Raw genomic sequence first — 27,022 nt, 5'->3', positions numbered from 1 at the left:
CAAACCGGTATTCATTGTAGAGCAGGCCTTACTAGGTGACATTGTTGATACACCACATCATCAATTCAATGATGGATAATTCACATTTGAACCCAAAATTCCAACACAACAGAGATATAGCCACCCAAACACCCTTGACCTCGTTTAACATTCTTGCTATCCTGACTGGTGTCACTAAGCATTTCACAACTTGATTAAGCATTTCACAACTTTATTAGCCTGCACGTTTCAATTCAGTAGAACACAAGCCCAACCAAGAATCAACACGACTAATCATAGTGCTAGGTAATGTATTAAATCAATAGGTAAGTTAATTGCCATTTAGCATGTTCCGCAATGAAAATCACAACCACCCAAATGCCATATACAAGCCATTGAGCATCTTATAGCAGCATCATTTCTCAACAAATGTAAAGATTACTTTACTAGTAGCAGTAGCAACTAACAAGCAGGGATTAAAGGGAGTGGAGTGGAGTGGAGTGGTGACCTGCCTGATCTTCTTGAGTCTCTCGAGGTCGTCCCTGAGCTTCATGTCGAGAGCGTTGGAGACGACCTGCGAGAACCTGCCGTCGTCCTTGTAGTCCTTCTTCATGTTGAGGAACCAGTCCGGCACCTTGAACTGCTCGGGGTTCGCCACCACCGTCATCAGCCGCTCCAGCTCGTCAGGCGACAGCTCGCTGGCCTTGCACACCCACAACACACACCAAAACGTATCAGCAACATCATCACTAGCAAGATCTGGTAAGATCCGCGGTTCATGTCGATGTCGGCCTTCTTGCAGACGATGTTGGAGAAGCGGCGGCCGATACCCTTGATGGAGGTCAGCGCGAACATGATCTCCTGCTTCCCATCCTAAGTGATGAGAAGATCTTTTTGCCTACCACAACGACGAGAAGTAATGATGGGTGAAAGATACAACAGAGTTACGGTTATAAAATTTTGTACTCCTACTGCATCGTATGGACATGTAACTGACTGGCAAATAAATTTTACCCGAGAAAAAGATACTCTGACAATTATTAAACAGAGCATCGCTAAAATCCATTATGAAGCGAAAATCCATTATTGTTATCATACGGTCGACACATTTTCGTGTTTACAGACGGCCAGACGGGACTTGCGATATCTATCTTGGTCGCCGAAATGCCGAGATTTTTTTTTAGCACGAAATGCCGAGATTTTGTTTCGAATCACGAAATGCCTAGATTTTTACTGGCTTCGGTAACAAAACCTTACGAGATATTTCGATATTTGACATCCAATTTGTAAGCCTTTCAATATTTGACACTCATTTACAATAACATGTGGGGTCACTCTGAGTCATTGACATGTAGGTCAGGGTGTTAAATCTTCTTAGGAACTCAGGGTCAATTTTCGAAATTTCTCAAAACTTACCCGACATTTCTGAGCCGCGGTTACAAGCGCCACGTTACGATCCTGACCGTGGAAGATACGAATCGTACGGCATCCAGCCATCTCTTGCAGATTTGCAGGTCGTAGTTACTGGCTACTGCAGCCCATCATCTCCAGTTTCACCCCCCCGGACCGGGCGGGCTAGAAGCCGCACAAAAACTACCGAGCCGCAGTGGTCGAGACGGAAGAGCCCAACCCGCAAGCGCGAAACAATCGCCCTCCTTCCCGCAGCCTCGCCCCCTTCCTCCCCGTCCCCCACCCAGATCGAACCGAAGAGGGAGGAGGCAGCAGCAACCACCGCACGCCACTGCCGCGCTAGAAGCTTCCAGAAGCGCCGCCCCGCGAGAGGGAGGCCTGAGCACGGGGGAGATCCGGCGGCAGGGCAGGTCGGTCGGAGATGGGAGTCCCGGCGTTCTACCGGTGGCTGGCGGACCGCTACCCGCTGACGGTGTCGGACGCGGAGGAGGAGGAGCCCGTGGAGCTCGAGCCCGGCGCCTTCGTCCCCGTCGACCTCCGCCGCCCCAACCCCAACGGCATCGAGTTTGACAACCTCTACCTCGACATGAATGGCATCATTCACCCCTGCTTCCACCCCGAAGGCCGGGTACGCATTCGATCCTGCTCGATTCCGGCCCCCCCGAACCCCACCTGGTGTTTTCTCAGCTTGGCTGCGGTCTTTTCTCCCTGCAGCCGGCGCCCACCACCTATGACGAGGTGTTCAAGTCGATTTTTGATTACATCGACCACCTCTTCGGCCTCGTCCGCCCCAGGAAGCTCCTCTACATGGCCATTGGTGAGTCGCTGCTGCTGTGATGCTACTTGTAATGTACCCAGCTTGTGCTCTGAGTAACAAGCTCGGTCAATTTTGCCACTTAGATGGTGTTGCTCCAAGGGCAAAAATGAATCAGCAGAGGTCCAGGCGATTCCGGGCTGCAAAGGACGCAGCTGATGCGGTAAGTTATAGCTCTTGTGGTCATTTGACTCATGCAGGTGGTGGCAACTGTTTTCTCATTTGTGTTTACTTTGTTCAGGCAGCCGAGGAGGAGAGGCTGAGGAAGGAATTTGAGGCAGAGGGTAGGACTCTAGCCCAGAAGGAGAAGTCAGAGGCAATCGACTCGAATGTCATTACTCCCGGGACGCAGTTCATGTTTGTACTATCTACGGCGCTTCAGTACTACATACAACTGAGATTGAATCATACACTTGGATGGCAGTCTGTCAAGGTGTGTATTACACTGGCTTGGACTTGTAAATTAGTCTCAATCCTAGTTAGGCTGTAGTGTACTAACTGAGATATGCATCGTGTGTATTTTCAAGGTAATATTGTCTGATTCCAATGTCCCTGGTGAGGGAGAGCACAAAATTATGTCATACATCCGCCTGCAGCGCAATCTTCCTGGCTTTGATCCCAATACACGTCATTGCTTATATGGCCTGGTAAGTCTACTTCAAATTTTAAACTAGTAGTGCCTGTTTAAACTGAATATGCGTAACAATTAGCCACTCTATTCTCCAGGATGCTGATTTGATTATGCTTGCTCTGGCAACTCACGAGGTCCACTTCTCAATTTTAAGAGAGGTAAACTTCTGATAGTACTTTATTGGGAAGTATATTTATACACTTCTAAGTATGGCCCATTTCTGGATGTTTGATTTTGTCCTCTTTATGGTAAATTAGGAGTATTTCCGTAACTACATAATTCAACTGACTTTACAGGTGATCTCCATGCCAGGGCAACAAGAAAAATGTTTCCTGTGCGGTCAAGTTGGGCATTTGGCTGCTGAATGCAGAGGCCCTAGCCAGGTTGATAGTGCTGTGGAGCTACCTCCTATTCATAAAAAGAAATACCAGGTACTCTGAACTATATCACTGTTTGATCTAGTATATTATTTCTTGGAGTTCACTACGTATTTATTTCTAGTGCACATGTAAGATATGTTATCTTTTATCCCTGTTGGTTCACTACGTAACTATTGTCCTGTTAACAGTTTCTTCACATATGGGTGTTGCGTGAATACCTGGCAAAGGATTTGGAAATTGTAGATGCTCCATTCAAGATAAACTTTGAACGGCTTATCGATGATTTTGTGTTTATGTGTTTCTTTGTTGGCAACGACTTTCTGCCTCACATGCCGACTTTGGAAATTCGTGAGGTTTGTTAATCTTAAAAAACATCCATTATATTCATATAAGCTTTATTTTACTCATTAGATGATTTGTGCATAACTGTGATTAATTGCCAGCTGTATTCTGCAGGGTGCCATTAATCTTCTGATGAGTATCTACAGGGCAGAGTTCATATCAATGGGTGGTTACCTGACCGATGGGGGCGAGGTAACGTTTCATAGATGCAAATTCTTGTATTGTTTGGAACCATACGATTGCAATGTTTTTTTCGTGGTAGCAAATACTTACAGAATGTGGGAACATAGTCCCTCGACAGCTTTGTAGTGGACTGTTGGCTTTCTTTAACCATGTACATTGAGTTGTTAGATAAACATGTTGTATCGTTATGTCTATTTAGGGAATCCAATTGAGAAAGGAATTATCTCTTTATGGTTATGTTGCCATCTTGTATCATTATGTTTTCTGTCAGAATGTTAGTACTCCTTAAGCTTAATGATAACACATCTTGCAAGTCTGGTATTATGCAACCATATTGGTCTGAAAGCCAAGCTGGTAGGATCCAGTGAATTGCAGAAATTATAGTAAAATTACTTAAGTTGACTGTAGACTGATTTGAACTTTATACCATTGTTTGTGCCAGATGAGTTACGGGAGCCATGTGTGTGTCCAGTGGTGTATTCTGGACATACCCAATGTTCTAACTTTATACCATGAAAGCAACTGTTTTTACTTTTTAGAATGTAGGATGGCAAACCCAATATTTTAACTAAAGTAGCCAGTGGCTTTGCTGTGTTTGGCAAGTGTCTTTTGTTGCAACTCAGTAACAAATAACTTGAGTCATACATCATCTCTGATTCTCTGGTCGTTCTTTTCCTTGTTTCGCAGGGCCATTTTGCTAATTAATGACACATATTGGTTTTAGTTAGAGACATATATGCGTTTATTTGTAATATGATGTTCTTGCTGCAACAGTGGCATATTCTGGACATCATGCTGTTCAATAGCATACGTGTATAAGTTCATTATGCCACCACAGTTGACAATTTAAGCCATTTTGGAGTTCCTTAGTTTCCCCCACTGTACTGCTGTGGTGTAATTCCCAGATCAAGTGTCCGCAAAGAGTGAAGGTTGTTCTATGAAATCATAAGAATGACCTTTTGTTTGGTCTCATCATTCAGACATTCACCAATTTGCTCTGCTGAATGCCCATATTATCCTTTTTTTCCCTTTTAAATGGGGTCAATGCCTGAAATATTGACATTTTCACCATTCCAAAAAAAAGGTTGTATTGGACCGTGTGGAACATTTCATTCAGTCCGTTGCTTTCAATGAAGAACAAATTTTCCAGAAACGTGCACGCATTCAACAGGTACTTTCTAGCCGATCTTCATCCATGTTGTTCTTGATTTCTGTACTTCTATATGTTCTTTATGCATAAAAATCTAAGGAGATTGACCTCTTTAAACATGTACTTCTGTATGTTCATGTGGTGAAAATATATGATCGTCGTGAAGATTGTGAGCATCTTAGAGTGAGGTTAAGTTATTTCAGTGACTCTAGGCCAGTCATATTATGCTACGATTATAAGTTTATAGTGCAACATCGTTCTTTAACATCATGTCGCTATGTTAAGATACCATAGCGCTGATGCTTTTTTAAATGATCAATAATAGTATCTTTCAGTGACTTCTCGACATGGAATGCAGTTCAATTTCCACATGAGCATATGTTTCCAAATAATTTGAAAATTTCATGATTCTTGCAAATCTTATGTGTTAATACTTCAATTGCAAAAGCTTGTTTGTTAAATCTTTGCATTGACATTGCTACCTGAGAAGACAAATTGAGTTTATGTCTTTATGATTGCTAAATTGCAGGCACGCGAGAACAATGAAGAGAGAAACAAAATACAGAGAGAAAGTACCGAGGAGAATCAATATGTGGACAAGGTCTGTTTTTCCCATAAAATTTCTGAATATGTTTGTTCAGTAATGTCTCTGATGATTGTAAGTATGAAAATTGTTTGCTGTCCCTCATTCTCTTTCTACCTTCAGGTCAAGTTAGGAGAGCCAGGATACAGGGAGCGGTACTATGCTGAAAAGTTTAAAGAAGAGGCAGAATCAAAACCCATTGATCAAGTTCGGAGAGATGTCGTGAGTCTTCTTTCTAGGCACTGTTGAATCATGTGCAGCAACTCCTAACTAAATGACTAAATGTTACCATCGAACTAAGCTCTGAGACACTTCATTTTAAATTTGGTATATATTATAAGGTTTGGTAGATAACAAATACAAGGTAACCATGTTCTGAATGTTGTGACTTCATTTTAGATTTGGCAGTATATATATTATAAGGTTTGCTAGACAACAAATACTCAGTAACCATGTTCTGAATGTTGTCCTTAATAACAGAAACAGCTACGACTTAGACTAACTGGACTAATATTTGATGGTTCAGCGTTGGAAATAGTCACAAAATTAATACACCACCGAGATGCCTTTTTTGACCTTACGACATTAGTCTATCTGATTTCCTAGCACTTTACAGACTGGAACAATCAACCAGTTTTTTTTTTTTTGACTTGTTGGTTGCATGGTCAATTGCCGAATACACAAATAATGTTGATTTAGCTTCGCTTAACTTGATCTACATGTTTTAGTGTGGTTTTGCGAGTTAGTCTCAACCTACTATAAATTATTCATGTCTGATAGTGATTTTGAAACTTTTTTATCTTTTATTTCTGCCTATTTTGTTTAACATTACTTGCCCCAAGCCAGGGTAAAGGAGGATGGTTGTGATGCTGGATGAGCAATAGTAAAAACCCAGCCATCAGATTTAATCATAAATAAAAGAAGTTGTAGCGTGTGAATTTAGCAATCCACGTGTGCTTTGCTTTTTTATTTAAAAAATAGTACAATCCTTTTCTTTTGTTCATGTGGTTCTTGTTGGGTTTTTATCTCTAGCCTCCCAAACTTGCTTGGTATAAAGGCTTGTATTGTTGTTTTCGTTTGCTTATTAAATTTATATATTGTATTAAATACTTGGTTATGGTGTAGTAAAGTGTAAGATGAGCAGGTTTCTTTGGTAGGACTATGTGGTATACTCATACTGGCCCTTGCCTTTTGGCCAGCATTTGCTCTTAACACTGGTGTCATTGTTGTCTTCAATTGTCTAATTTATTCATATTTCAGGTCCAGAAATATGTGGAAGGTCTTTGCTGGGTTATGAGATACTACTATCAAGGTGTTTGTTCATGGCAGTGGTAGGTAAATATTGACCATCTACTGTGAGAGTATGCTACCACTGTTCGTTTGGTAGATAAAATCTAACTTCTAGATTGTCAAAGTATTGTTCTTCACTATTTCTGACCTTAAAGTCATGGCCGCTCTAAGTAGCCCCCCTTAAAGTTTCTTTAATTACACGGACATGCACAAGAAACCTAAAAATCCACTATTCTCAATTATCTGATTAGTTGTGGTGACTAGACAACCAAAATTTGGTAGCATTAGAATCAAATCATTGCCACTGATATGGGCATGTGGCATTATATGCTGTAATGCACAGATCAGTTGGTTCTTGACTTCTTGTTCCAAGACTAATCATTATATTCAAGTGGTAGCCCTGTATGACTATTTGAAGTACACACTATGCTGCAGTTGTAGAATCTTGAATAGGCTGTACAGAGAGCTCCTGGCAATCTATAGTGAGTTAGTGACTAGTATAGTGATCTTTTTCCTGATGGTTGTTTCCTAAGAGATAAGGAGTGTTTTAAATCAATATGCGTGCCTACTTGCCTAGCAATCAGATTGACATGCTCTTCTTGGTAGCACTTTTCTCGTGTTCAGTATGACATGCTAATTCCAGCCTTGTCATCCACGTCAGGTTCTATCCATATCATTATGCGCCTTTTGCATCTGACCTAAAAGACTTGGCTGAATTGGAGATTACCTTTTTCTTGGGTCAACCTTTCAAGCCATTTGATCAGCTTATGGGAACACTACCAGCTGCCAGGTTTGGTATCCCCTAAGCAAGTGAATATGTTCCATGTTTGGATGGAAAGAGTGTAAAATTTAATGAGTTCTGAGATGTTTGCTATATTCTTCTGTAGCTCCAATGCACTGCCCAAGTACTATGGGGATTTAATGACTGATCCAAATTCACCTTTGAAGTCTTTCTATCCCAAAGGTATTAGCTCCTATTATGTAACACAAAATAAAAGTATTCAGGAACTACCAAATACATAGGATGATATTGTGTATTTATAAAATCATACTAATTCATGATGCCTAACACCTTTAATGCACGCGCAGATTTTGAGATAGACATGAATGGAAAACGTTTTGCATGGCAGGTAATGCATATGGATAAACCATTCTTTTTCAGGCTACTGATTTGTTATGGAGATATATTTATGTTGAATTCTTTTATCCAGGGTGTTGCAAAGTTACCTTTTATTGATGAAACACGTCTGCTTGCCGAAACAAGAAAACTAGAAGATACATTGACAGTATGTATATGTTATGGTCCTTCTTTATGAACCCTCTTGGCTTGTTATTTTCATTGTGGTTGTACTTTATTCTCTCTCTGCAGCATTCTGGGTTTCTAATTTTTATTTCAATTGTTCAAGGTCTTTATGTTTTTGCTATCTTTGCAGGAAGAAGAGAAATTCAGGAACACGACAATGTTTGACATAATATATGTTCGGGAAACTCATCCATTGACTGCTCAGATTGCGTTCCTGTATCGGATGTACAACCATCTACCAAGAACAGATCCTTATGTTATTCCCATTGATCCTGCTGCTAGGTCTGCAGAAACACTAGATACTGATATTTTGTTTCTCTCGGCATTTATTTACCTTGTTGTGATATGTGAACACTATTTGCAGTGGTGGAATGAATGGGTTCCTTTGTTTATCTGAAAGGAACTGGTATAGCATCACTGTAACATCTCCAGTTAAGTGCTTCAACGGCATTGCCCAAAACAGAGTTTTGTAAGCATCTTATCTAAAAGCATACTATAAACTAAAAGATATCCTTTAAATATTCTAGCGCTATATTTACTTTTTCTATATTTTTCAGGAATGCTACGTATCTTAATCCTCAGTATCACAAACACATCCCGGAGCCCCCAGTGGGGGTCATCGTACCTGGGAAGGTATTTGCTAACCCACACCCTATGTGCATTTTGGTGCATATAATTCTTGGTCACACAAAAAGTGTAAGAGCATATATTTTTCTTTAAGGAAAAAAAAATGAAAACCTACGCATGTATAGTTCAGTGTTGTTTACATCAGCAATACAGAAATGTTATCTTCTTTCCATTTTGGGAAAGAGTAATTGCTGACTCATAAGCAGAAGTATTAGGTGATGTGTTGTTTAATATTTTCTATGTTTGCGCATATGTTTTTCTATGGCATTTTTCTTCAACATTTCATGTTTTGCAAGACGCAAATGACTGTTTGCTAACATTATCTTGTGAATACCATAAACTGTAACATCCTTGGAAATTTGTAATGATTATATATTGATCTGGTGAACCGAAGTTCTTTTCAGCTTTTGTATAAGTTGACAAATTTTGAAAAGGTTGGCAGCAAGCAAAGCACATTGTGGCACAATGACTTGTAAATGTGGAACACAATCATAATATCTTCTTCTGTGAATGATACTAACTTTATAGAAGTATGCTATTTGAAATATATGGTGACTTTTCTCCTCTTTAGAAATTTTCATGCTGGTTTGCTAAGCAGTTTAAGATAGTCCAACAAGTGTACCATCTTTTTACGAACTTGCTAAGCAGTTAAGATGAATTCAATAGTCCAACAAGTGTACCATTTTGTAGATATTGAAGCCTAGTGATTTCAAACCCTTTCCTGTGTTGTGGCATGAAGATAATAGTCGTCGGCAAGCAAGAGAAAGGTATGATTGATATTTCTTATGCTTTTAGCAGAATATTTCAACTTGGACTATAGAGTATTCATAAATTCTGGGCATCTCTTATAAATGAAATACTGTATAAGTTGAACACAAAGAAAGAATGCACATTTGATTCATTCTGCTTAGCCCTTTCTCTCTGTTAACTTGCAGCCTTACCAATATGGTCATCTGTTAGCTCTTTTCATGATATCTTTCCAATTACAGGCCTCAGGTTTCTGGAGCTTTGTCAGGTTCTCTCTTAGGACAAGCTGCACACCGTCTGGTGAAAAACTCCCTTCAGATCAAATCTGGTAGCGCTGCTGGGCTACTTGATATGCCATATAGAGGTGCACCCTATGGCCCTGGAAACAGACCAAGGCCTGCTGGACCATTGGGATATGAGAGGGGTTTTGTGGACAACCCACACCATGCACACACGTCCAGAAGTGTCCCGAACTCTCATCCTCAGTTCTTTGGTGATGCTCAAGCTAACAGACAGCCTATGCGGATACTGGAACGTCCAAACTCCGGAAGCCATGAAGCTGGTATCCATGCATCAATGTCAAAACTGACAATCCATGAAGGGCCAAGGCTTCATCAGAATAACAGGATGCAGAATTCCGGGTACTGGCCCAACCAACCACATCCTAATCACTATGCTGGACCCCCACCTCAGCAGCCTATGCAGAATATCAGTTTCACACCTCAGCGGCCTTTCCAAACTGGAGGATTCCCGCAGCAGCGACCAGTAAATGGGGTTCCACCACCATTACCTCCCAGTAACTGGATTGGCAAGCAACCAACTGGAGGCCCCCCAGGTGTTCCTGCAAAGCATGATCCAAGGACAGCTCCGGATAGACAGCTTAAGCAGGATAACCCAAGATCGCAACAGGATAAGAGACAACAGGCTACCAAGGTATACCGTGTCAAAACCCAAGCTACTAATGGTAACGGTTTGTCAGAGTCAGGTAAACAGGAAGAACCCGCAGCATAACTGGGCTGCTGAGCTGCTGGAGATCCGAATGCTGTGTTGCGGGCATCCTGCTGCCAGGAGATAAACAAGCTCGTGGTGTAAACAGGCATAGTGTTTCCATGTATCCCTGTAATTTATATTCGATTGTTGAATTGTTTTGTTGTATTACCTGAAAAGGAGTTGGTTACATTTAGGACAAGGGATTTAGAAGGAGCCTTGTTAGTTGTTAGGACAGGATATGGGCATGCACTGCTGTAGTAGAGCTGTTAGTTGGATAGCTGAAACTTTTGTGCTGACTGCTGAATAATCTCCCTTGCTCGGCGCGAAGGATGAATCACCTGCCCTGCTGTATCTTGTGAAAGAGTTGCGGGCAGGTATTCTTGGCCCTTCCGCGGAGCGAAGGTAAATAAACCTCGACTTCATGCAATATTCTGTTTTTTTTTTTTGTATAAGGTATATTTGGCCACTTTGGATCTTCAAGACAAGATGGCTGTCCGCACATCCGTAGCCAATTTTGTAGTTGCCATGCCGCTGGTATTCTGCCAACCGAGCGCATCTTGCTAATCGGGTAGCCTATAGATCAGGCAACACACCTGTTGCTGGCCAACCGAATTATAACTGAATTATGAGTCGTTTTGGATTGTATCTAGATATATGTAATTGCGTAGTAAAATCTATTGGTTAAAAAAGTTAAAACAATTTAAAATTTGGGACGGAAGAGTATAGCAGACAGAGCCAACATGATCGGAGAGGGCTGAACATATGAGCCACCCTGCTATTGGTGATGATCCGGGTCTCATTACATGTGCGCATCAGAAATATATTCTTTCGGCACAAGTGGATTTTGCACATTTTAGAAATTTATTTGTTCAATTAATTAATTGAGTTAAAAGAGTTGGCGACGACCCTTAGTGACCAATTCGCACACCCAATGCCATCTTCACTATCCAGTAATCAGAACTACATTTCTCATTCAAACCGGGCTACCAGGTTACAAGACACAGAGGTACGCGCAGGAGCCTTGGTGTCGTCCTGCTCCTCACCGCCGGTCGCTGACGGGTAAGGGAAGAGGAAGAAGAGGACAAGACAGGAGCAAGATTGTGGTTCATGTGAGCTAGAAAAGGAAAAGAAGGAAACCGAGAGGATTGCAATTGAAACGAAAAATTCACATATCTCAATGTCAAAATATGAAAGGTTTACAAATCAAGTATTAAATAGTAAATGACGTGAATTGAGATTCAAATGAAATATCTCTGCAGCAATGCAACATAACAAAACAATGACATGCCTTGACCTTCAAAAGAGCTTCAAATTTTTCTTAAAAACTCTTAATAGAGGAGCTAATATACATATCCAGTCTAATGGGGGGAGCTTGGAGTAATTTCCAGAAGGCCAGCACTGCAAATCTAAAAGGGTTAGCTATGTTTAAGTGTAAATAAGTACAATACATATCCAATCTAACGGCGGCGAAGACCAACATTGCAAATTTTAAAGGGTCAGTAATGTTTAAGTATAATAAATATTCCCTCCATTTAAAATTACTATTTATTTTAATTTTTTTAAATGCATAACTTTTAGTATACATCTAGATATATACTGTGTCTTGGTATATAGTAAAAATTATTATGTATTTAGAAAAATTAAAATGAATAATAATTTGAAATGGAGAAGTAGCTCAAATTATTATGTATTTAGATATATAATGACTTGACCTATGAGTCCCCCCCGGATGCCAAAGCTGTTGCTGCGCACCAGAATTACATGCTACTGTGTTTCCTTCTCCCTGGTGAAGGTGGTCTCAATGAGGAGTTCTTCATCTACCAGTCTGATACTGTGGTTCTCAAAAGGCTTGGCCCTTGTGGACACGCCTTCATCAACTTCAACGCAGGGAGCAATACTGGGATTGTTTGCCGTGAAGAGAATGATGAGTTTGCGGTAGCACACCTTACCGTGACCCCAAAAGAAGGCGGTGGCAACTGTGCACTGTGGAGCACTTGCCCAGTGACAGCGGAACTTTGCTACATTCTCAGCAAGGTTGGGTCATGGCGCACCACGTGCCTGCCACAATTAGAAAAATGATCTCTCATCTCGAGACTTTGTACCGATCAACTTTAAAAATATGAGTATTAGGTCTAACGGATAGTCCCTGGAGCACCCCCGTGACCCCCTTTAGTACCGGTTGGGACAACAACGCCCCAACCAGTACTAATGCGCTACCCACCCTCTAGTACCGGTTGGTGGCAACAGCCGGTACTAATGGGTCTCCAACCCGGTACTAATGTGGCACCCCTCTTTACTACCGGGTTGGGGCACCAACCGGTACTAATGGGCGCCCCTTTAGTACCCGTTGTTGCTCCTAACCGGTACTAATTTTCTTTTTATAAATACCCTCCTTCTTCCTCCAGCCCGAGCCATCTCCTCTAGTTCGAGCTTCACCCTATCCATGGCGAAATAGGGGGAGGTTTTGCTGGATTTGTGACCATTCCTTGGGGATTTCACTCATTCAAGTGTTCTAAATGTTAGAAACTTCATCCTCTCTTGATACATGGATAGTATACTAAGTTTTATGCTTTAGAGCTAGAGTAATTTGTGATTTTTAGAATAAGCTACAATGGAGAAAATTCTCAACAATAAGTTAGTTCATGTGTATGTACTTCAAAAATCAATTTTGCTAATGACACAGATGATGTGCAGGAAGGATAAACTCCTCGAGACAGAAATTTTCTGGGCAATACAAGAACAACTAAATGGATTTCTTCTGGACGAGGTCACAAATCCTGCGGAGGAGTTTCATAATGATGGATCAAATCTAGTGCAGAGTCAGGTTCAGAATAGTAGAAACAATATGTGTACGCACAATATGTCTATATATATGTGTAATATTATTCATGTATGTGTATGCACAATATGTATATATATAATAGTATCTCAAATGTTATATAAATGATAAATAGAATTTTATATATATTAGCATATTAGAACTAGTATACGTAAAGAAAATAAATATGAAATACGAATATAGAATAAATAAATAGAAAATAAGAAAAGAAAGGAAAAAATAGATTAGTACCGGTTGGGGAGACCAACCGGTACTAATTAGGCCGCTCTCGTGCGCGGCATGGTAGACTCTTTAGTACCGGTTGGTATCCCTATCTTTTAGTATCGGTTATTTTAACCGGTACTGAAGGACCCTCTCTAGTATCGGATTGTCAGTACCGGTAGAAGTGATTTCTCCAGTAGCGTGCCAATCCGCTATGGTGAGGGCGAAGCTCAAGAACTGATTTGGTGGCAAACAGATGCTGTTATAGCTTTTGGTGATTCTATTTGCTGGGTGGATTACTTGAGGGGAATGCTATTTTGTGACGTCTTCAGCCCAAACCTGGAGCTGCGATACGTCCCACTGCCTGTGATTCCTTACGAGGGCTATAGACATCCAGAGCTGGGTGATAGAGGTGGTGTGTTTGCGTACAGAAGTGTGTGCGTGACACAAGATGGCGCCGCTATCAAGTTCATTGATGCCGCAAACAACAACCTTTGGTTTAATGGCAACCAATCTGGTCCTTCCAGCATCACCTCCTGGATACTGAGCAGCGACAGATTCACATGGATGCAGGATGACACAGTAGAACCTGACCAGTTCTTTGGTCTCACCAGTTGCCTTGGACTTCCTCATATGCAACCAAAATGCCCCCTTTGGACATGAAGTATCCCCAAATTGTTTACTTTGCATTAAAAGAGGAAATATGTTCGGGGACACTGCTCGTTCCAGTTAACATGGTCAGTAAGACGCTCGGTAGGCGTACTGCCTATGCATTAAGAAGTTCGTTGTCGAGTGATGAAGATGAGAGCGACAGAACTTCGTGCAATCTGTTCTACAATGAACCCTTTCTACCTTGCGGCTTTTCCAAGTTCCTGGGTTTGGATGTGCCTTGCTCCAGGTAGTAATACCACAAACCTGTTAATCTATGATGGTAAATTTTTATCACTGATCACTGAAAAACTGCCATAAAGCAGTGTCATGTGACGATTTCGCATATCGTCGTGTATTGAGCGTCACAAATTATACCTCGTGACGTTTTTTTGCGTAATCGTCGCATATCAAATCAATCCGTGAGTTTCTAATTCGTCGTAAAATAGCCTCAGGCCTTACTTCAATTAGTCCCCATGTTCTTCGAATGGATCTCTTAATTGTTGAGAGGGTTGCCCAAACGCGGCAAATCCATGTATCTTTACCGATTAACCAATTTCTCGACGCTGGGGTTGATCCTAAAGAGATACCATCTTAGCCCAACCCATGCCCAACTTTAATGACGAAAATAAATATCATAGACAGTTGCCATATATGCTAATATTTGTCATGGAACAAACAGCCACGTTAGGAATAGGTGACATGGCTGATGATATGGAGGATACTGATAACGTGATTGATGACATGGCTGATGACGTGGTTGATGACGTGATTACTATTCTGTCAGTCTTCTTTGGTTATTCATCACTGTTTACCTTCTTTCATTACTCGTCACTTTTCCCAGGCTAGTCCTGTTACGCATTATTGACCAGCAAGATAGGTCAACTGACCTGTAGATTGAGCCTACGTTATGTCGCATTCCCAACTAACCTATCTTGCTGATCTCCCCTAGTTCCGGTGTAGAAAACTATTATCAACACTTCTTGTTCATTTCTAGTGAAGGGGGCTTCTCTGTGCGAGGGTGGGTGATGAAGGAGTACGACGACGCGCTGCAGCTTAAGGTGGCGATGCCGGGGCTAGGGAAGGAGCACGTGAATGTGTCGGCGGAGAAGAACATCCTGGTGATCAAGGCCTCAAGGGCGAGGGTGACAAGGACCCCGAGGACGTACGGCGACAAGGCCCCAGAGCCGAGGTCTTCAAGATGGACCAAATCAAGGCGGAGATGAACAACGGCGTGCTCAAGGTGACCGTTCCCAAGATCAAGGACAAGGAGCGCAAGGACGTGGTCCAGATCAAGGTCCAATAGGGGTGGGGATCGAATTGGTCCATCCAGGTCTTGTAGTTGCTATCTATGATTCTATATCGTAGTTGCAGTGCACTAGTAGTAGTTTAGTGGAGTAGTCGTTGGCTCGTTGCGAATTGAGAGAAGTTGCGAGCGAGAGGGATAAGTTTCTTTTTGGTGGTGGTGTTGTCTGCCTCATGTCTGAGCCAGCCTATTTACCTTTCTGTTCGTCATGCAGAGTTTAGTTTCTTAAAACACATGATGGCCACCGATGATCTCGTTATGAAAATCTTACGGTAATGGCATCTGCAGTTACTGATCGGCATCTATCTTTGCCTAAGCAGGATAACTCGAGGTCACGGCAGGGTAAGAGACAGCAGGCTACCAAGATATACCGTGTCAAAATCTAACAATGTTAATGGCTTGTCGAAGTCAGGCCAACAGGAAGGACCCGCAGGGTTGCCAAATCGCTGGAAATCCACACACCGTGTTTAACGTGCATGGGCATGCAGAGGGTTTACATGCATTCCCTCTTACTTTTGTATTACATGGAAAGGAGTTGGTTACATTTTGGGAAAGAGAGTGAGCTTTGTTAGTTGCTAGGACAGGGTAGAGCATTTGCTGCTGTTGTAAAGCTCCTAGCGGGATAGCTGAAACTGTTTGTGCCGATTGCCGAACAATCTCCTGCTCTCCATGCAAAAGGCTGACTCACCAGCTTGCTAAACACTGCATTTAGTGTCTTCCTGTTTGTGCAGCATATGCTATAAGTTTAGTAATACTGCACACTTTATACGTGCCATTCCCCCTCCTGATGGGCCGTGCCTTTGTGCCGGCACAAGGCCCACAGCTGCTGGTACGAGGCCAATCGTGTTCGGGCCGGCACAGTGGTGGGCTTGACACGGCACGGAGGAGCGCGGAACCACACAGCCCAAAAAAAAACAGAAAAGCCCACCTCCCGAGCCTCTTGTACTCCCGGTCTCCCCCATAAACCCTAGCCGCCAGGTACCGTGCTGAACTGCTGATTCCTTCTCGCCTCCGTTCCTCTCCTCCCTTCTCCCCTCCTCCGCCATCCTCTGGTAACTTTGCTACCCCTCCGCAACTCCTGCGCGTGGATTCAAGATGTATCTCCAGTACTACATCAACGAGAAGGGGGACAAGGTTTACACCACGAAGGTTTGTATGACCTTGCGCTTAATCTTCGCTGAATAGCTGATGGTTTTGAGGTGTCAGCCCGTGCTGATGTGCGTACCTTGTTTCCTCCTTTGCAGAAGGAGTCGCCTCTCGGTGTGCCGACGCAGTCTGCTCACCCGGGTACGCCCCTTTCGTTCAATGGAGTTCCTTTTGTATCTGCTGTTATCTTACCTGTCAAGATGCAATAGTATGGTTTTCTTGTGTTGTGAAGAGAGATGCAGTATACTCACGGTTGTCTAATTATTAGCGTGACTATGCATATTTGTTGTTGGAGCTCCGCTCGGTTATTTAATAGTTTTTGTGATTAGATATGCGCTGTAGATCCTTTTGGGGAACTTGTTATGCTTTTGTTAATCCGTTGCTAGACTCAACGTTTTTCAAACAGAAACATGGTTTATTTTTGTCAATTGTAGTTTCTGAGTCTTGGAACATTGATGCTCATGGAAGGTTGCTCGCTAGCACCAATTGATCCTAATTTCTCATTTGGTACTGGTGGGATAGGATCATAGGATACCAAGCATATTATTGACATTTTTGTATTTGTATCTGAATCAATCTTATCCCATCAAGATATAATTTCCAGTAATGTTTGTCCATTAGTACATTGTACTTTCAATTTCTTTTGAGATAAGGATTATGGGTATTTTAAGAAGATTGCTTGTGCAACTCTTCTGTAAGATCTTAGTCTACAAAATTTCAGATCATTCTTTCTTTTCAAGCAACAAATCCCTTTGCAATATGACTTCACCTGACATTCATATAGGACCGATTTTAGTCATCAATGGCCTTAACGTGAACTGTTTGCCAGATTAGAGTTTCATTCTCTTGTATAACTATTGGACTAAATAGACTATAGAGATAATGACCGGTTTTAGTTTTCTTGGGGTGAACAATTATATCCTACATGCGTAGGACCAAAAACAGATGTTGCAGGCAGAAATGGAACATGTGGAATTAGTTCCTTTTCATGGTTGCTTTTCTGGTCTTGATTTATACCTTTCTCTCATAGTTGCATCGTGAATTATCTGATATCTTTTACTCTTGGTGCAGCTCGCTTCTCACCAGATGACAAGTACGCTCGCCAGCGGTACCTGTTGAAGAAGAGATTTGGACTGCTGCCAACCCAGAAGCCAGCACTTAAGTACTGAAGTTCCAACTGTTCAACCATGGACGTTCAGGAGAAAATCATCTGTTTTGCTGCTTGTTGTTTGGAATGTAGATTAGCTATCTGAAAAGAAACCAAACACTGCTAGGTGCTACCATGGTATTTCCAGCACATTCAGACGCAATATGTAATGCTATGCTATGCTATTGACATATCGTGGTTCCTAATGTTATGTGCGCAGTGTGTCTATCACTTCATTTAGGCCATTGACACTATCATCCAGGATGAAGCGGCTCCACATGATGCCGTCAGATACTTTGCCGCCGGATGTTGAATGGACCTGGTCAGGAGGAACTGCTCGTTTCCTTGGTAGAAATAAGATCCAAACAAAACAACTAGGCTCGGGTGATTCCAAGTCAACCTGTGATGAAAACCAAACAGGCAATAAGTATAACGTAGTTAGAGTGTTACGGTAACCTCTATTTTCTTCCCAGTTTTACCAGTTCATGTCTTCCCGCTGGATGAAAACCAGTTTTTGGCCGGTTGATGTTGGAAAAGTTTAAATTTTGGCATAACTCAAGTTATGTCAATTTGGGACTCATATGGTACAATTAGCAAGTTTGGGGACCTGATTGTGCATGGGATGACACATCATTACAAGTTTGAGGACCAGTGGTGTAGTTTACTCTAATTTATTGGAGTACTCGTTGGCTCGTTGATGGAGAGAGGTGCCTCATGTCTGAGGCAGCTTATTTACCTTTCTGTTCGTCATGAAGAGTTTAGTTTCTTAAATCATGATGGCCACTGATCATCCTGTTATGAAAATCTTACGGTAATGGCATCTGCAGTTATTGATCGGCATATATCTGTACTTCCTTACTTGAATTCTCGTGGATTTACTGCGTTGCTCATGCTTTTGCGAAGCTGTGTTTGACGTTGCCTGAACGTGAACTTGTTGATGGTTCGGACTTGCAGCAAGCCTGCAAAGTTGCAGCCTGTTGAGTTTCTTGGATGGGTGGCGATTGATGATCTCTTGTGAAATTTGAGCCAAATGGCATGCCTAGTTACTGGCATACATGCCTGTTACCTGTTCTTGTTGGTTTCCAGCTGCAGAGCTAATCGATTGTGAAGTTATGTGTTTATCCTTGGTTAGATCTGAATGTGTCTATCCTTGGCTAATCTGAACTTGTCCTTCCTTGGTTAAACCTGAACCTATTGCTTTTTTAGATAATGGATATAATCCAGCTTCAACCTTTCTCTTTCGATGGGAATCAGTCCATAATTATTACAAAGTAGTAGTTTGTTGCCACACCCACATACAAGTTTGGACAACATCAACCGACTCAAAATCTAATTCTCAAATTAAAGGACCATCCATTTGAACTAAAGCAACGAACGAGATGGCAGCACTTCGTTGTTTTAGTTCAAATGGATATGGTTCTTTAATTGAGTTACATCTCAAAGGACCGACATGCTGTTTTCATTGCGCCTGGAGAGCGCTGGAGAGGGCTGCTTCTCCCCTACATCAAGGGGAGAGGAGTTGAGTTTTTGGCAATTGCTGGAAAAAACTTTGGTATTGGAGATCTGATTGGTAGTTTGCTGGAGTTCTCTTCCATCTCCAAAATCTTCTAAAGGGTAGTTTTTTTAGTGTTGGGGATGAATATGAACAACCTGCTATAGATGCTCTTACCTCCCCTTCGTACATTTTGAAAAGAGAAGCGGCGAACAATCTTGGTTCAATAAAATTGTTTACCCCTTGTACATTGTCAGCGCACCGTTCTTTATATACAGTGATGAGCACTGCACTGCTCTAGACAAAAAGCAGTCTGACATAAGTTTCTGGCGAAAGAGTATCCACGTCTTGTGAAAATCCATCAAAAGAGAACGTCAATCATTTTTTGTCGGTGCACTATCTGTAGGGGATTCATTAGGCAGGAGACCCAGAAGAGGAAGAGGTAGCAGGGAAGTGAGATTGCAGACGGCGATCAGCAGAGCCAGATTTTCATAATTGTCTCTGGTGACTCCCAAGAACTGAGTTAGACCTGCGCCCACTAGACCACCAGCAACACCGCCCGCATTTGAAATGGACATCAAAGTAGCAAATAAAGTTGCTTCCACTCCTGGAGGGCACAATTTCGCAGCCAACACCAAAACAGGCATGAAGGAAGCCTACAGCATAGGTTTATATATTAATTGAATGTAATTCTAGGTAGGAAAAGAGATGTTAAAAGCATGGTTCAGATCCAGACGTAATGATATTTATGAAATCCAAAGGGTCTTTTATGTTGAAATGGTATGATAAAGAAGAATTGTGACGAATGATGCCACATTCAAATCTGGATATTCGACTTTTGCATGAAACAAGTCGCTTTGGTAGCATATTCATATTTAACCTAATCTTTTGCCCTTGCCAATCCTGGAGTGGGTAGCAGTCATATAAAGACACTAGGTTGATGTCAATTTTCATGAGCAGGAACAGAAATAGCTCTATTGCAGCATATCACCTTACATAATTCTTCTGAAGAGTCCCAGTACATGGCAAAAATAAAAATGCTGATTGAACAAAATTATGTGAATTAGAAAATCACAATTTCAGAATTTTGCTACATGTAGTTCATGACTTCAAATATCCCAATGGTTATTCCTCTATAGTTGTTGCAAAAGTGTCGCATACCTGACCAAGGACTGTGATAATCAAGGAATCCCCAATGGAGAACCACTCGTCGCTTATGCCAAGCTTCCGGTTGAGGCCAGTGACAAGAAGAACCTGAAAAATACACAAGTAAACTAAATTTGACAACAAAGATTATAGCAACAACACAACAAGTAAGCACAGAAGAGGACCTGTGTCATTCCCAGAGCAGAACCTAAAATTGTTGTCACAAGAAAGATTTTCCTCAATGGAACTTCCTTCAAAAACGAATTGTACAATCCAATACCCAATAAGGATGCAATAGATGTAACAAGCGTGACACGTCCTAGAAATTCTGGAGAAAATCCAAGCTTGTTTGTGCTGAAAAAATGCATCAGAAAGTAGCACATGAGGATTCAACTATTTCAATGAGATGTCAATCACAGATACTTCTAATGTAAAGCAATACCAATTTATGGCCAAGTTCTGACTTTATGTATCTAGGGTATTTAGGCTTCTAAGTAGATGCAACATGATTCACACATAAATTTGGGCTTACAGAGATATTACTACAGAGAGAAATGTGATGAAGATGATACTTTGGTCACATTACAGAGAAGCATGCAACAAATCTAGTTATCTTCAGATATTGCTATGAAGGAACTCGTAATATACATAGCCCATACCTCATGGGATTCCAATTGATTACTAATTGTGGTACAAGGAAATCATCTTAGATTAAGGAACTTTCGAATGGAAGGAAATCATTTCGATTCAAATTGTAGCTACAAGAACAACACAAGCTAGATGCAGCATCCAGCAGCGTTCAGCAAGAATTTGAACTTTCTTCTGGTACTTCCAGAACTACTCTAATTATTTTCAAGACTCCAAAACTGTGATCAGACATTATCAAATTCAGAAATAAATCTAACAGAACAATCCAGAGCAATTAAGCAGACAAAATGAGTCTGCAGAACATACATAAAGAAAAACATAGCAGAGTCCGATTGTGGCGTTGCTTGCCAAAGGAATATGAACAAGGTGGGTAGGAATATGCTCGGTTGCTTTATTGAATTCCAAATCTGCATGATACGCTGCTTAGAGCTCTCAATCAATTCTGAACCTGAAACTGAAAGTGAGACAGAACGTTCGCCCAAAGGTAAGCGTTCTTCATTTACAAGAACTGCAACAGTAGACGTCATCAGAGGCAAAAGTGCCGTAACACCAAAGACAAATCTGCATTGAAGGGAGCACCTGATCAGTGAACTGTAACCACACCAAGAGGCTTCATCAGCTGTTATCAGGTTTGTTTGCTACACAACAAACCTTACGCCATAAGTGTCCACAAAAGAACCACTGAAGTATGCACTCACAACTCCACCAAAGGCTGAGGATCCCCAACATAGTGACTGGAGAGATCCAGATGTACTCTGTGATTCACCTCGAGCTCTCTCAACCACCATAGAATCAACCACCTGAAAAATTTTCAGTTGCGTTATAAAAACAAATAAGAAGTTCGAATATTTCTGTCCCAGAATGTGTTGAACACATGTATGAGTTCAGAGGTGCAGATGTATATCTTATGATGTTTTATAAAAAATTTAGAAATTAATTAATGAGAACTTACACCTGAGGCCTATACAGAGTTGAGTTGTTTCAACAAGATATAATGGCATGAATAATGCATCTGTGATGAGTATATCTTGAGTTTCTTTAGGTTGAAAAACTATTTGAAAACATAATTAGAGTGAGCACCATGGATTGCAATTGCATAAATGGAATGAACCAAGCATAAAGAAAATGTTAGAGAGATACACTCCAAAGTTGAACTGAAATATTGTAAACATGCATATTCTGACTCACAACATCAGCGACAGCAACTGCAAGAGATCCAAGAATAATAGAGAGTGCTGCACTGTATTTATCATCCACAACAGTCGCCATCAAACTCCAGGAAAGTGCTCCAAGGAGGCCTGATAGAAATAGGTATGACCTTCTTCGATATCCAAAGAGAGGGAAGGAATCACTGTGTAGGAAAATAACAACAGTACAGTATTGCAATTAAGTGCATATATATAAATAGAAACTTAGGAAGGAATGCAGGAAGGAGATTTGGTATTTTGGTGAAACCTGATAAAGCCATAGAGGGGCTTGACCAACCATGGCAAGGCTGAGAAACCAGATACAACTGCAGTCTAGAAAACAGAAACCATGTTAATATATGTATAGACATATATTACTAAAAAGTTAAAATGTTCACACAAAAGAGTTCCTAGAGAATAAACTTGATGTTCTCATACTGCTTATGCTCCAGTGAAACAAGCACACATGCCCAGATAATGAAAGCTGAAATGGACTAGTATCTGAATGAAGCAAATAAGAATTGTCACCATCATACCTCTGCTGGATCAAGATGAAGATCATCTTTTAAGTAGAAACTTACAGCAAGCCTGGAAAGACCTAAAACTCCTTGCACAAAATAAACGATAGCAACAGCCACATTATCAGGGGACAAATCAACCCCGAATGCTTTGAAGTAGCCTGACTTGGATCTGCTCTTTGAAAACCCATCTGTAGTATGTTCCCTCTTTTGCCACCCCTCATGGTCTGCATCACTTGTGTCCCCTCCTTTCAAAGTTCCCTGATGTCTTGGCGCTGCACTCCGAACTGAATGGTGAAAATGAAAGCGCAAGATATAATAAGCCTGCTCAGCATCCAAACATTACAGGTAGCTTCCAAGTAGGAAAAAAAACTAGCCCAGTGTTAGGCGCCACTAATTTGTGATGACCATTATTCCAGGAATTATGCTATCAACAAGGTTTATGAAAACTTAACTGAAAAAAAGGTTTGTGCCATCATTGTAACAATTGTTAACCAGGGTGCAGCAGTCATCATGATCATGACGCCAATTTCTCACCCGGACACAGAAAATATCTCCTAAATGTTTTCTGGATGACCCTATCCACTTTAAGGCACTCCCACGACGGCTTTGCTAAACTATTTTATCTAAACTCTAGAAGTTAGCTACAGAAAATTCAGTCATAAGCTCATGGCACTCCAATAGTACTTGCTTTCGCATACAATCACACGTTTCGCTCTATCTCCGATCGCACTGCAAAACCCCAGCTCAGAATTTCGTTAGTGAGTAGAACCGGAGCCAGTGAACGACACGCACGAATTGCTCTACGACTACGATAACTAAGTTTGCGCGGCTCACCCGTTTGACGGCCCGAGGAGGATGCGCTGCTTCCGTCTAGGCCGAGGGTCCGGGGAGCGGCCTCCTCGTCGTCGTATGAGTCGCGGCCGCCGGAGCTGCCACTGAACGCCGTCTCCGGCGGGCGACCGCAGCGGCAGCCGTGTTCCAGCGGGCGGCGGTGGCGCCCGTGGACGGCGGAGATTAGGTACGAGGAGGCCGTGGCGGTGGCGGTGGCCGTGGGGCTCGGGAGCGGAAGAGTCGGCGGGGAGAGCAGGAAGCTGAAGGCCATCTCCGGCGTGGTTGGCTGGTTGCGAGCTTCGTTTTGCTTCTCTCCTCTCCTCCCGTTTACTCGGGCTTCAGTCTCGCCGCGCCAACGTCTCTCTCTCTATCACCCGAAAAAGGCCCGGTCACACGTTGGGCCTGACTCCATTGAGGCCTACTAGGCTGAAAAGGCCTAGCTACCCAAAATGTAACTCCAAGGCCCAAGATAGATCAGGCCCAGCAATCCTACTAGTCTGGACTTAAATCCCAAATCACACGTCTGGGACAGCTGGTGCCAGATCAGAAAGTTTGGAAATTACCAAGTAGTGTGTCACTGGCATATGGTCCCTTGATCCACATGTCAACGTTTTTCAATTTATACCTTTTCATTATACCTTAATGAGATTTTAGTACTAAGCTAATTTTCTATTAGTATAAAGCTTTACAAAAGGTAGCATTCTGCCTGCAACTAGACAACCAATGTACCACTCTGAAAAACCAGCTGCAGCCTGCAGACCCAAACACAATCCTGATAGACTGACACCAACCTATGGCTAGGCTACGCAGCATCTAATGGCACGTACTGATGAGACTGGTTTACACATGACTGTTTCCCTTTTTTTTTTTTTTTTGAAAACTACACACGATTGGTTCTGGTTGGGCATCTTCGATGGAGCTCATGGAGGAAGCAACAAAACACCCTGGCCCTCCACTGGAAAGAACACATCATGGCTGATGCGAACCACCCTTTTTTTTCTCACAGAGTTTACAGGATTCTCCTTGACTCATTGGATAACGCAAACACATGCCGAGATGCCGTCTCCGTCGTCAAGAAAGTCTCCACGTTCGCTGTATGGAACCACAAGAGCATGATGTGAGATTAACAAACCAACAAGGCTCCAGCAGGAAAGGTTCTGAAGTCAAGCAAAAAAACAACATCCAAATGATTTCCCCATGAGCAGATGGGTCTCTAGAAGATGGAAACGAGAATTATGTCCATATAATATTCTCATCACCAAAAAGAACAAAATAATGCTCCTCTATTGTTTGATGGCTGGACATCCCAGTACAGTTCTATGGAGCACTTTGAAAACTTCCACAGAGAAGTCACTTCTATAAGGTGAAGTCAAATAACATGGTCATCAGTGAATATGGATTTCTTGTTGGAAAGCAGCGATGACCAATAATTTCAGGGTTCGATTGGAATGTCTTTATCTGTCTGTCTGTATTTATAACACTGCATTTTATGTATGGACACACTTGGTCCTAACTCCTAACTCCTAACTAAGAATCCATGTAAGAAGACTGATATACCAACCAATGTATGTGCAACTGACCTGCAGGTTATTTCAATGCACTCAAAAAGGAATACGCAGGAACAGATATGGCAATAGCGAGGCTATAAAAATAAATATTGACTGACTGCAGTATCAAATTGGATACAATATCATAGCTGAGAGCACAACAATGATAATTTCCATCCTTTTCACAAAACAAAGTTAAAATATTTTGTGATAAACACTAAAAAATAAATAAAGCCCCACATTTATGATTTATGTGCAAAATTGGCATGATCATCTAAACAATAAACACAAGCTTAATCTCTGCTAAAAGTGTACAATCATGCACAGATAAATGCAGTGTAGCACAAAAATATGTCCTGATTACTGGATTTGTAAGACCTACGCGTCGTCACATGTTGACGTAAACATTATGACCAAGTTTCTCAAGTTGTATAATACAAGACGACCTGTTCCATCATACGGTAGATTTATTGGAATAACAAAACAATGCCAGCCATCATAGGACTCGGACCTAAACAAATTGGAGGTATCTGTGATCCATCTGGCATTAGAGCATGGTTTCACACTTTCACTCAAGTCAACACCACATAAGCTGATTTAGTAAGAACCATGCTAACAGAAAATTAGCTTGCTACGATCCAAGCATGTAGAACATTCACCTAAACGATCTAAATGAAAGAGCAACCGAACATATACAGCAGGCATAGCAATTCACCCATCAATTAACTGGATATCGCACTAATCCAAGATTCCAAACTCATGGACAGTTGAAAGCTTGCAGCAAGCCAACAAGTTCAGAGAGGAAGATTAGACATACCTGGGCTCATATTCCTTAACCTCTGTCAGATCCTTCCCGAGCAAATCCAGCCACTGCACATTGCCTTTGACGGCACACTTCCCATCGCCGCAGTTGGCCTTCTTCAAGCAACTCTTCGTCGGCGCGGCCGCCGTTGCCACCGCCGCCTTCTCACCATCCTCCTGCTCCTCAGCCTCCTCCTCGTTGCCGTCCTTTCCGGCTACCGGCACCTCTATCTTCTGAACCGGAGGCACCACCTCCTCCTCGGCGACGGCAGCCAAGCGCGGCGCCGGCGCAGAGGCAGCGTCGCGGCTCGCATCTTTGGATTTGGGGAGGCAGGTGATGAAGCGGAAGGGGCCGGCGCAGTGGCTCTCACAATGCGAGAGCCTCATCAAAGTTGGGGATCAGAGCACGGGGAGCGGCTGCCGGATTAGAGCCCCTGGCTCCAAGAGCACACCACATCAATCGAATCTGGCGGGGGAGCAGATCGAGGCAGCCGCTGCGGAATGCAACCAAGAACCAAGCCTGCCGACAAGAGGAGGAGCAAATCTCTGTGCGGGAGCGCTGCGGGAGCAAGAAGAACTGCAGCAGGTTGAATCTTCGCACTGAGAGGTGTACTAGCTTGACAGAATGACAGGGAACAGGGGAAGGGGAGGGGAGAGAGGGGAAGGTGAGGTGGGTCTCCAAAGCAACCAAAAAGGAGGCGTGTGAGAGAGAAACGAGGAACCGAGCCCAACAGATAAAAGTTGGCCGCTTCGGCCGCTTCCTCCCTTCCTTCACTGCTTGCGCTGCAGTTGTAGGCTTGTAGCCCACGCCCCCTTTCACCCGCATTACATTGCTGCAACTGAAATGATCGATCCTCTTTCTGTCTTTCAGTTGCATTGCACAAACTAGAGAAAAATTATCAGAGACAACCGCTAAAAAACACCGAAGGGATGCTTTCTTTGGACGAATAGTTATCTTCAAAATCATGATTTTGTTGGTAGTTTTACGATCCATTAGTTCCGATATATCGTCCCTTCGCAAAAAAAAAAGATATACTGTTCAATTGTCATGCACATATGCTCGTGGAGTACAAACTCATGTCGTGCACTCATGCATGCTATATCGGCTTGTTGACTTTGACTATACCATCGTC

The 27,022-nt window shown here is 42.3% G+C and overlaps 5 protein-coding genes across 5 annotated transcripts; 2 read left to right on the top strand and 3 right to left on the bottom strand.

The window, feature by feature from the left end:
- Window positions 1-394: 394 nt before the first annotated feature.
- On the bottom strand, window positions 395-834 carry LOC140221485 (small ribosomal subunit protein uS13z/uS13y/uS13x-like). Its single transcript, XM_072291163.1, has 2 exons — window positions 730-834; window positions 395-682 (listed from the first exon to the last, which is right to left on the bottom strand). Exons 1-2 carry the CDS (start codon window positions 832-834, stop codon window positions 395-397), a joined length of 393 nt encoding a protein of 130 aa, XP_072147264.1.
- Window positions 835-1,587: 753 nt separating this feature from the next.
- LOC117837817 (5'-3' exoribonuclease 4) lies at window positions 1,588-10,856 on the top strand. Its single transcript, XM_034717592.2, has 22 exons — window positions 1,588-2,017; window positions 2,104-2,206; window positions 2,290-2,366; window positions 2,445-2,636; window positions 2,731-2,850; window positions 2,930-2,992; window positions 3,131-3,265; window positions 3,403-3,567; window positions 3,671-3,748; window positions 4,824-4,910; window positions 5,419-5,490; window positions 5,596-5,694; window positions 6,733-6,803; window positions 7,424-7,552; window positions 7,650-7,726; window positions 7,852-7,892; window positions 7,974-8,048; window positions 8,196-8,347; window positions 8,430-8,534; window positions 8,623-8,698; window positions 9,383-9,459; window positions 9,682-10,856. The coding sequence occupies exons 1-22, from the start codon at window positions 1,811-1,813 to the stop codon at window positions 10,448-10,450; spliced, it is 2,970 nt and encodes a 989-aa protein (XP_034573483.1). The 5' UTR covers window positions 1,588-1,810; the 3' UTR covers window positions 10,451-10,856.
- A 5,529-nt stretch (window positions 10,857-16,385) lies between these two features.
- On the top strand, window positions 16,386-17,927 carry LOC140221273 (H/ACA ribonucleoprotein complex subunit 3-like protein). The gene is made up of 3 exons (XM_072290659.1): window positions 16,386-16,572; window positions 16,668-16,710; window positions 17,641-17,927. Exons 1-3 carry the CDS (start codon window positions 16,519-16,521, stop codon window positions 17,736-17,738), a joined length of 195 nt encoding a protein of 64 aa, XP_072146760.1. The 5' UTR covers window positions 16,386-16,518; the 3' UTR covers window positions 17,739-17,927.
- A 1,485-nt stretch (window positions 17,928-19,412) lies between these two features.
- Window positions 19,413-23,882, bottom strand: LOC117838047 (folate-biopterin transporter 1, chloroplastic). The gene is made up of 9 exons (XM_034717916.2): window positions 23,545-23,882; window positions 22,726-22,994; window positions 22,458-22,522; window positions 22,191-22,353; window positions 21,654-21,802; window positions 21,309-21,563; window positions 20,540-20,708; window positions 20,370-20,462; window positions 19,413-19,864 (listed from the first exon to the last, which is right to left on the bottom strand). Exons 1-9 carry the CDS (start codon window positions 23,810-23,812, stop codon window positions 19,583-19,585), a joined length of 1,713 nt encoding a protein of 570 aa, XP_034573807.1. The 5' UTR covers window positions 23,813-23,882; the 3' UTR covers window positions 19,413-19,582.
- A 307-nt stretch (window positions 23,883-24,189) lies between these two features.
- LOC117838048 (uncharacterized) lies at window positions 24,190-26,662 on the bottom strand. Its single transcript, XM_034717917.2, has 2 exons — window positions 25,906-26,662; window positions 24,190-24,633 (listed from the first exon to the last, which is right to left on the bottom strand). Exons 1-2 carry the CDS (start codon window positions 26,274-26,276, stop codon window positions 24,570-24,572), a joined length of 435 nt encoding a protein of 144 aa, XP_034573808.1. The 5' UTR covers window positions 26,277-26,662; the 3' UTR covers window positions 24,190-24,569.
- Between the last annotated feature and the right edge of the window lie 360 nt (window positions 26,663-27,022).

Source organism: Setaria viridis, chromosome 9 (assembly GCF_005286985.2).
Source record: "Setaria viridis chromosome 9, Setaria_viridis_v4.0, whole genome shotgun sequence".
NCBI classification, from domain to species: domain Eukaryota; kingdom Viridiplantae; phylum Streptophyta; class Magnoliopsida; order Poales; family Poaceae; genus Setaria; species Setaria viridis.
Note: the sequence above shows the minus strand (reverse complement) of the source record. Positions and strands in the feature narration are given on the sequence as shown.